Genomic DNA, 11,551 nt, shown 5'->3' on the forward strand with positions numbered 1-11,551 from the left:
CATTATACTAAAGAAGAAATCTAAAAAGGTTTGAACTATTTCTACATTATTTTTTTTTTTTACTGAGTTTTTTTAGCCTTTTGACATCAAAGGTATGCAAAGGTCAACAAGATGTTATTAAAACATTAGGTAATGAAGAAAAAATAATCATATCTTGACGCTGTAACATTGAATCATCTAACTTAACAATATTATGTGAAAGACCTACTAAAAGTATTTGAAAATGTATCCTATATAGCAGTGATTCATGGTTGTGCGGACAAGCTTTATGAAATTCAATTATTTATTGAAAATCGTAGTTATTATAAAAGAGTCACAAGTCATGATTAGAAGTAGCTTGAATATAGCTCATGGAAAGAAACTCTGCAAACTTTGTAAACAAAATATTGCCAAAAGATCTTCTAAAAGAGGAACAAAGTCAAGGTGAACAAGATAATAAAGATTTTGTAATATTATCATTCAAGTTAAAAGACTGGAGATCATTGGAGATCATCAAAGATATCCAAAATTTGAATATAACTCTTTTAAAAACTCATTCAAAATCATCAAAACATATATTTTCAGAAAGAGAAAATGTGTTATAAAACAAATAGCATAAAAAAGAAAGCTTAAAACTTTGATGAAATTAGAAGCTTGATAAAAGAGAAAATCCTGACAATAGAACTATTGTTCAACTTCTCACACTGGCACCACTAAGTTGGTCAATGTCGGAAGTAAAAAATAACTTTAAAATTACAGAATACCATGCAAAGACAGCAAGATCAATTTTTAACAAAAAAAAATTGTTAGCTATTTCTCCATTGTATAAAGGTAAAGTCTTACATAAAGATGTAAAAGATTCTATTAAAAAGTTTCATAACTCAAATGATTTATGTTGAACTATGCATTAAAAGATAGCTTATACACCTGGCATATGAAATACTATGTTAGCCATGTGATATATTGTATGCCTGGCATATAAAATATTATTTGCCGAATCAAATACTGTATATAATGTAAGTGGATTATTGTGGACCTATTGCATCAAACATACTTTTCGCTTAACCCAACTTGCTTTAGGAATGCTTTTTCCAAAATAACATATTTATAAAATTCCAGGCAGTTATAACCATAACTCGTAAACACTAATAGTAAGGATACTTCAGTAGATAATGGATTTCTTTTATCAGATAACTGTGCATTCATTAGAAAGAAAATACGCTCTACATCGGCATTATGAGGCGGAATAGAAAACATAAACTGACATATACGTAAAGTTTCTAAATACTCTTCAATGTTTTCACAAAGTTTTGTCAACCCATTTTTTATACAAAAGCATTTGCAACTTTTTCCATTCCATTGATTTTTCAATTTTTTTTACAATACTCATTTGATTAAAGAGAAATTACTTACTCATTTAATTTAACTCTTCTATCCTAGAGAAACTTACAAGTAATTTCGACTTTCTCTCACGCAGGTACTTCTGAAAGTAACATCCATGAAAATACAGTTATGCTTGAAATCGTTCCCTTATATATATAAAGATAATCATATGCAGTTTAGTAAAAATGGTCAATTTCATGATATAAATTTGACATATTAACTTGTGATATTTCATGTTTTAGTTATCTCAAGACATTTTTTATATTAACTGTTAGAAAGTGTTCATCTTGCCTTTCTTTAACAATTGTTAGTGTCTCTTCCAATGCCGAATAAACTTCAATGCAACATATCTTGTTTCATTGGATACTTTTAATTCCTTTTTTAAATACATGTAGTTGGCAGTGAATAAAAAATAGGTAAGCTTCACACAAAGGATGATTTAAAAAAGCTAAAATGGTTTTTAGAGCTTTTTCTCTAAAAGTAAAGGTGATTTTAGCCCAATATATTTAATAACAATAAAATATTTAATATTTATTTGTTCTACTGCAAGTTGCAATGAAAACTAACGTGTACTTGAATGTGACAAAATACTTTGATATTGTACTTTAGTAGAACCGTGATTACTAGCATCTGTTGCGATTCCAATAAAATTGTTTTGTTCAGCAACTGTTTTGAAGAAAATGTAAAGCAATAAATGATTTAATTAAAGCATCAGTTTTGGTTTGTGCTGCCGAAAATTTAATTTTTGAATCTGAATACATAACTTTTATTAACTTACTGTTGCAATCTGTACTATGAAATGAATAATGATGTTTGACTTTGTGACATGTGTTAGTTAATTCCATTGCATATATCTTACACTCTTCATTGGAGCTAGGTTTAATAAAAAAAGAATTAACTTTTTTTGAACAACTTCCAGTTGATATTTTGGAAATATGTCTTCATGATTTCAGATGATCTTTAATATCAGCCAGAACACAGTGTAAAGTCTTTTATTAAAAAATTTTTCCTTCACTGATTTTGTAAAGTTTAAGTAGAACATGCGATCCGAATAAAATTCGAAATTATAAAATTCCATTGCTTAAATTCTATACATCCAGGTTTTTTTTTTGTACTTGTTTTTTACGCCTTTTTGTAAAGTTATCCTGGCCAATACACTAACCAATACAGCTAACATCTAAGTGAATAAAACTGAATAAATGTTTTTTCTTTTTTTTTTCAAAGACTGTTTCAAAACCGGGACAATTGACTGTCTCAATGACCTTTTTCGAGACTCGGGGACAGTGTACCTAAAATCAAGACAATCCCAGAAAACCAGGACAACTGGTCACCCTAAGTATGTATATTGTTTGACTACCTCTTGTACTTTGTCTCTCCTAAAACTTTATTTCTTTAACAAAAACATTGAATTTTTCAAGTTTAAAAAATCAATATTAGGCCATATAACAGAGAAATGTCAAATTAACTATGGGGAAGGGAAGGGAGATTGATTTTGTAAAAAATAATAGTAGGCATTTGGCAATGCCAACCTCACATGCTGGTCTTAAAGTGTTTGTGGTCGGCAAAAAATTGCTGACCTCGTTTCTATGTTTTATGGTAAGACCTTTGAATCAAATTTATTTGCCGACCTGATGCCAACCTTCAAAAAATTGAGGTCAACAAATTATTGCTGACTTCATTTTTTCTTATTCTGAGGATTGTACATACATATGCAAAGTTACCCCTAATCAATATAACTTATTCCAATCAAACATTGATAGCGCTGTTAATAATTTATTTTATTTTTTTCTGCCTGATAAAAACATGCTTTCAATTTGTCAAATAAAAAACATTTTTCACTTTTTTACTTCATAAATATAACAATTAAATAAAAAAAAAATATAAAAAACTAAAATTAAATTAAATATAAATTGCAAAATAAAACTATAATAGCAAAAGTAAACATCAAAATTATAAATTAGAAAAACTATAGACATAAACTTATGGGCTATCAGAATTTTATATTCTCTTGCATTCTGTAACATAAAGGGCACAAAAAACACAAATATGTTAAGATTTAAAAAAAAAATCAAACTTTTCATATTAAATCAACAAAATTAAAAAAAACAAAAACTAAATAAATTACCATCTCATAAACAGCTTCTTTAATAGAGAAGGAGCACGATATAAAGGTAAACAGCACAACAAGGCTCCCAAAATCACTAAAAATCTTCCTCTTGGTAAACATCTAATCAGAACATTTCGAGTTTCCTTTTTACTTCTGACAAATAGCCCACATTTAGTTTCATACAAGGGTATTTTTTGGGGCTTGTATTTAATTAGTAATTGAAAATAATGCTCAACTTCTTTTTCATATTTTTCCATTTCACTATCCCATTTTAATCTATTCTTAGTATAGACTTCAGCATTAGGTCTAATCATAAAATTTTTTTCAAAATTAAATTTTCTAACTAATTTTTGGACACGTTTTTTTTCCATTACATGAAGACACTCTAACAGATACTTAACTTCATCTTCAATATCATTATTTGTAAACTTTGTCAAAAGTTTTTCTATTGATTCAATATACACATGCATTTGAGAGATTAAAGCAGCTTTTAATTTGGCATCATCTGAGTCTTCTTTTATTGACAATAAAAGAATTTCATTTGTCAAGTTATAAGCTATGTTTCTTTTATAGATAATATCAGGAATCCATTGCACAAACTCACAAGTTAATCTATATTTTTTATGGTCTTCATCTTCAAGGATGTGAACCCATGCTTGTATAGGTCTAAGAAATACTAAAATAAAAAAAAGCAGAATAAAAAACAAATCTACAAAAAAACGTAAAGTTTGGAAGTATACTGTTACAGAGAATACAAGGAAAAATGGTCCAGCAATAAGTGATGAAACAACTTTAGATGTTCTCAAAAATGTAAAGAGCAAAAACAAACAAAGTGGAATAGCAGGAATGTCCACTATAAGCATTAAAAAATGCACTAAAATAGCCTTTCTTAGCTTCCAATTTAACTTTGAATGAGTTAAAGTTTTTTTATTATTTTTAATTTCATTGTTCTCATCTTTAAGCTTTTCCGTCTCTTTTTCTTCACAAACTATTTGATTGTCCGTATGACTTGGGACAGTTTTACTAAAACCTGATGACTCATGTAAAATTTCATCATTGATTGCTAGTTTACTTTCTTTATTTTCTTTTGTGTTTATAGAATTTTCACACAACTTGAGATATATTTTTTTAATATCTTTAAATAAAGGATATGATCTCCAAATGCTTAAGCAAACAATTACCATTAAAAAAGAACATATCAAATCAACAAAAACCATAAAAAACTCATAAAGACATGATTGTCTTAATAAAAACTCTTTCTTTGTAAAACTTTTATTTGATTGTGATGATGATATATTTTTAATTATAACAAACAGGCTTTTTGCATGAATAACTGTACCAAACACAAACCCAGCTGCAATAATACATGGAATGTCTATGAATATATATAAAAACTGTAGAATAAGTGTTTTTCGTATTTTAGATTGGACCTTCTTATCATAAATGCTACCTCTATTAGATAATCTTTTAGACAACTTCTTTAATAATATTGGAAATCTCCATGTTACAATAGTTAATAACATTACAATTAAACAAGGAACATCCAGCATTAGGAAATAAAACTGATAAATTCCGGAAAATCTTATATCATTCCAGGTTTTTCCTTTACTTATTTTTTTCTTTATTTTTGTAATTAAAAAAGGTAACCTCCATGAAAAAATTACAGGAATAAAGCATAATAATAAAGGAATGTCTATTAGTACTTGCAGAAACTCTACAAAACATGTTTTTCGTTTTTTCCATTCACTTTTGGCCTCAAGAACTTTTTTTATAAATATAACACTTCTCCATGAAAGCAAACAAATAATAGCTGAAGGTACACAAAATCCATCAATAAAAAGAATGAAAAAATGTTTCACAACAACACCATAAGGTTCAAACCCAATAAAATACACACCATAATGTTTCCATTGAAATTTCCAATATGATGCAAGTTCTTTTGCACAAGGAACGACTCTTATAAGAGTTAGACATATAACTACACCCATTATAAAAACTGGGACATCAATGAGAAATATTAGCAGTTGAATTAGACCCATAAGTCTCCATTCCCAAAAACTAGACAAATCTTTTAATTGAGCAATCATAAATGGAAGTCTAAACACTGTGCAACATGCTAGTAAACACAGTACCAATCCAAGTAAATCAAGTAACCTTAAGACTATGAAACGTAAAAAAACTGCCATTGACCAGAATATTTTCCTGATAATAAAAGCGATACAATCAACTATTTCAGACATTTCGAAATTTTTGATCAGTAATAAGAAATATTTTAAATTTGATTTAAAGTCATTGTAGATGCAAAATTTAGTTATAAGGTATTGAGCACGATTCAGCAGATTTTTTAAATATGATTTCAATTGTTACAAAAAAATTAAACAAGTTCGTTTAATTTTAACAGTAGAACTATGTAATTGATATTATAAGTACACAGATAAATACTTTTCATAAATATTATCATAACAAAGACATTTAACCAATCACAATAAGTTCTCGTAACTACACAATTATTAAAGATTGGTTTCCATATTAAGTTTTACGAAAGTCGTGCAAAATGTCATAGAAACTCTTACATTAAAAACCATTTAATATTTATTTAATATTTTATTACGCTTTTTTTTTAATTATTTCTACCGTCTAAGGGGTCGTCCATAAAGTACGTACGCTCATTGGGGGAGGGGGGGGGGTCTTCAAAAAGCGTACAAAAGCGTATGGGAGGGGGGGGGGAGGGTTCAATTTAAAAGTACGTACTTCGATTTTCTAATTTATCACAATTAACCAGCTAATCAATAGAAAAGTTACATTCTGACTAAAGATTCTAGTTTGCCAACATAAAAAGATGTATGGTATATGAAGTAGAGGGTATAGTTTTCCTCTATGCACACACATGTATGGGCGCCCTCAGAATTTTTTGATGTTCCAGATAGGACACTTTCACACATCGTGCAAACTCATAACTTAAGTTTGTTTATACCTATGCCAAATGAGGAGGCCTTGCAAAATATCGGGATGGCGGAGGCCTGTGAACAAAAAGCCTTAAAACGCTTACCCTCCCGACCCCCAAAATGAGAGGGGTGTAAATTTTGCATGGTTATAACTTTTAGATTTGGAAAAAAATTTGGATGGCCTCCGCCATCCAAATTTTTTGCAAGGCCACCTCATTTGGCATATTAACAAACTTAAGTTTGCACGTTGTGTGAAAGTGTTCTACCATCAAAAATCAAAACATCAAAAAATCCTGAGGGGGCCTATGCACACATGCTTGCCCTTATATACTGGCCCTGAGTAAGACCTGAGGGCCGTGGTTGATGGGACGGAGTCACCCCAAAAAAAACGTGTCAATGGCGTCTCAAAGACCGCTAGGTTTTGCTAAAATAAAAAGTTTCTTAAAATAGCAAAAGGGCACAAAATTTGCTGTTGCTCCCTCCCACTGGGTTTTACCCTTTGTTTTCAATATTACTGATCTCACCTTAGACTCGTTTTTTACTTACTAAAGAGGGGTGCCTGAAAAAAACGTCCACCTTAAGTATAGTTTATTTACATTTGATTCGTTAAAAAAACAAAAAAAGTTTTCCTAGATTTCACCGAGAATCGAACCTAGATCTCAACTACTATTGCCGCCGCATAAACCTTTCGCCCAAATACACACTTACATATGTAAATTTTAAATTTATTTAAATTCTTATTTGCATTTATACTTAAAGACGTTTTTAAAATGCGTAAGCAAAAAGCTTTGGGGTAGTATAAAGTATCTAAGGTACCCTCCGTCTTTTTTTTTTTTAATTAAACTTTTTAATTAACAAAAAAAAAAAACAGGAGGGATGGGAGGGGGGGATATTTGAGGGGGGGGGGGGTATTTGAGAAACGTACGTACTTTTAAGGGGGGGTGGGGACATAAAAGTACGCATGGCAACAGGGGGGAGGGGGGGGGTCAAATTTCAAAATTTTTGGCGTACGTACTTTATGGACGACCCCTAACATATTTTAAAATCAAAATAAGAAATTGCGGTTAAATATATAATATGGTTAGTAGGGTGGAGTGATTTTAATACTTTTTAAAAATTCAACTTTAGTAACCCGGGAGTAAGTTTAACAAGGTAAAATAAGAGCTAAAAAAATTCAGCTATCCAAAATAAAAAATGGCAAGCTAAATCAACTTTGAAAAAAAGCAAAAAAACGCAATTTTTCTTAAATTTCACGTTTTTCTGCAATTTACGAAATCAATTAAAAAAAATTAAACCAGTCAAAAGTTTATTTTTTCAAATAAATTTATTCAATATGAAATGGTCAAATAAATTAATAATAAATTATATAAATTTTATTTAATATAATGGTATATAAGCAATATACGCATTTAAACATTTGATTTATTTTTAGCTAGTTTTTATACCTTATTTTAACACTCATCTATTAGTATAAAATACAATCAAGTTTTAAACAGCTAACTTAAAATTACTTACATAACTAAACTGTATATACAAAGTTTAGTTATGTAAGTCATTTTTAGTTTTGGCCTCGCGTATTGGCCAGTAACTTTTTTTCTTGACATATTTTTTGATTTTTTTTTTAATCATCTGATAGCCTTATTTCTTGCACATCCATTGATATATAATTTGTCTTTAGTTGTCTCGAGATAGAACTTAGTCGAGAAGAAAAACGTTTGCTGCTCAATTTTCAATTCAGGTTGAATTTGAACGCTTCTGAAGTTGCCCGAAACATTTGTGAGGCCTATGGAGACGGAACAATGCCGATTCGTTCAGCACAACACTGGTTCAAGATACTCCGTGAAGAAGGAGACCGATTAACCGACATGCTGAGGCGTCGGACATCTGGGCGTCGAAAACGAAGTCAATCGCCAAGCCGTCATCAACAAAGTTGAAGAAGATCCGTCAATGAGTTGCCGAATGTTGGCCGACGAGTTTGATTGTCACTACTCATCAATTAAGGACATTTTGCACAAGCCCGGAAAGAAATGCTTAAAGTCCAAGTGGGTTGCGTACGAGTTGACCAATGCTCGAAAGAAGAAACGCTTCGATGCTTGCAATCGATTGTTTGAACGTTACAGCAATGACCAGCTGAACTTGGAACAAATTGTGACTTGTGATGAGAAATGGGTGGCCTTTGACAATTCACACCGGGGCAATAAATGGCGATCACCGGGTCAACCGTCTTCCTCCACTCCAGTCAAGGATTTTCGAAAAGGTATCGTAGAGGTATCGTTCACTAGGAGTTGCTCAATAAGAGGCAATTAATGACGGTCGCTCTTTATTGCCAGATCTTGGATCGAGTCAAACAGAAGTTGCGAAATCGTCGAATTCCGGTCATTTTTTTGCACGACAACGCAAAGCCTCACACAGCACAGATCACAAAAGAATTGGTTGGAAGACGTCGCACAGTGGAGTATTTATGGTAAAAAGTTGATCAAAATTATTTTATGGCCTTTAACAATTAGATAAACAATTAAAAGCAGTTTGAAATCATAATATAATATTTAAAATAATTGTGCAGATTTTTTTTTACTCAAAACACATTTTGCATATATAAACCATACAAAAAGAAGTTTAGAAAAAAATTTAAAAAAAACTAAACAACAATATAAACTGTTAAACTTCAATTAAAACATTAAATGCCTTAAGAGTAAAAATGTTTAAAAAAAGTGATGCAAATACAAACAATTTAAACAAAAGGAAATATACAAATACACATACTATAAAGGTGAAATAAACCCTACTATAAAGGTAAAAACAATATAAAATAAAAAAATATACTGAAAAACCATAAAAAATAAACATTAGTCTAATTTATTTTCGCTAGATGCCTCCTCTTCATATTGTTGTAGTTCGTTCAATGTTTCTGGTTGAAAGAACTCTAATGCCTCACTGGAAATAGCATTTCTTTTATTCTTGAGCCTCTTTCTGACACTGCTCAACAAAGGATCGGAACTTAACAGAAGTCTGTTTATGATATCCCTATTACAAATTTCTCTTGAAAATTTCCACGAGAAATTCTGTCTATAATCACGGAAGTGCTTGTTTCGAGCCTCAGCCGCCTCTTCCGATAATTGACCAATAGGCAATATAGCTTGATTAATTATTGTGGCATTATGTCTCAATATCTTGTGCATTGTAGGAGTCATTGGATACCATCCATAAATTTCAACAAAAAGTTCTGCCGTCAGTTCTGCAAACTTTTCAAATTTTTTGATATCTATTTTATATCTACTTGACAAGGTTTCCAAAATGATACTACAATTTTTTAAAGTCCAATGTTAACTCCTGTAATGCAAGATGAGGTTTGAGGATCTGAGAAAAATTTTCTTAATGTATTGCCATCATTAGTATTCCCAAAACCTGCAGTTGGAATATCCACCAGCAGCCCCATTTTCTCTTTGAATTTGTTTTGAATGTTTTTTTTGTTTCAGCTACAATTATTTTATCATCTTGTGTTCTCGCTTGCCATTTTTTTATGGGAATGTGGTATGATAAATGTAGTAAAGATTCGAAAAACCTAATCCTTGTATGCAATATTATAAACCAAATTTAAAAGCATCTGGATTATCTATTTTTTTTATGGTTAAATTATTAAAGTCTTTTGATGTTAGTCCACATATATAGCACTTCATAGTAGATGTCGTGTTGGTTGCAGCATTGCATACTTTTGCATCAACCATTGTAAATGCCAAGGTATGCTTTATATATATAATACCACCTAAAAACTTCGATATTTCAGTTTTTTTTAAGTTTTTTATTTGATCTTCTACATAGCAGATTTCTTCATTTGTTATGTCTTTAGTTTCATGGATAAAACGAATTCGAATTGGGCGACAATATCCTGTAGAAGAGGGCACAGGGTTTTGCCAAATAATCTTCTGGCTACCAATATGACATATAAGCCGTAGAGGCACAAATAAACTTTGAAAAATGTTAGAGTCACTATCTGTACTATTTTGGAATTTTTGTTTAAATGTTTGCTGCTGTGAGCCATCACAACCCCATTTTGATAACATTTCTAAATTGCTTCTTTCTTCTTCGTTTAAGGTTTCCAAAACTTCATCTAAATATTCACACAAGCGTCTAGTTGTGTGGTCTAGAATATCTTGTAGTGTAATTTTACAACATGTTTCTGAAACTGTCATTGACTCTTGTGGAGGATAACATTGTTTTTTTTATTCTTTCAAAAGCGAATAACATGGATAAATATTTTTATTAGCTGCATGAATTATTTCATATTGTCTCCTTGTCATATTGGCTTCCACAAAAATTGGTAATGCTTCCGATGGTGTGTGTTTTTTTATATTATTCGTCTGAATGGAATTGAAGTTTTCTCTATATTTGTTTGCCTTTTCCGGTGAGCAGCTAATATCTTTCATTATTCTAGACGCATCACAATGTCCTGCACCACGCTGACTCATTTGGGCAGCATAGGTTAGTTGTGCATAAGATATTTGGTCTCTCAAAGCTTTTGTTCTACGTCTCTTGCTTGGCGAACTCAACAACTCGAAATCTTTTGATGGTCGACCAGGCCTTTTTATTATACAGGTGGGTAAACTTATGATAGCATTGAGCCATAGATCATTGTGCTTCAAAAAACGTTCTTCTATGTAGTTAGCAGCTATCCATTTTGTTTAAAATGAAACTTAAAAGTATTTAAGACGTTTTTTAGTGAACTTTGTTCATTTTCAATACATTTTGTAATAATTTTGAGATGATCTTCTAAAAACACAAATTTGTCATCAATTTCTTTCATTGGGCATTGTTTCATAACATCGTAGAGTTCTTTTCTAGTCATCACTTTTAACCATTGGTTGGGATTCTGAAAAAAAAATGAAATAAATTTTTATTCAAAAGACAACGTTTTTGTCGTATTATTTAATCAAAATTAAATTTTAAAAAATAACTAATGTTTAAGTTACATAAAAAATCTTTTTTTGTAACTTAAACTTAAAAAGCAAAATTCGGCTTAATTCATATACGAAAACAATTTTGAATATAGTATTTACAAAAAAAAATCTAACAATTTTAGTCTCGAATATATATTTTAAAAAATCTCACTTTGTTAAGTAAAATGAAGAAACTATACATT

The 11,551-nt window shown here is 30.4% G+C and overlaps 1 protein-coding gene across 1 annotated transcript in view; it reads right to left on the reverse strand.

Moving 5' to 3' along the window:
* LOC100200963 (uncharacterized) overlaps positions 1–6,133 on the reverse strand; it is a 29,464-nt gene extending 23,331 nt beyond the window's left edge. Inside the window, exon 1 of the mRNA XM_065812216.1 lies at positions 3,488–6,133. Coding sequence (XP_065668288.1) covers positions 3,488–5,709 — 2,222 coding nt within the window. The 5' untranslated portion in view covers positions 5,710–6,133. The remainder of the gene's footprint in view (positions 1–3,487) is intronic.
* Between the last annotated feature and the right edge of the window lie 5,418 nt (positions 6,134–11,551).

Source organism: Hydra vulgaris, chromosome 12 (genome assembly GCF_038396675.1).
Source record: "Hydra vulgaris chromosome 12, alternate assembly HydraT2T_AEP".
Taxonomy (NCBI): domain Eukaryota; kingdom Metazoa; phylum Cnidaria; class Hydrozoa; order Anthoathecata; family Hydridae; genus Hydra; species Hydra vulgaris.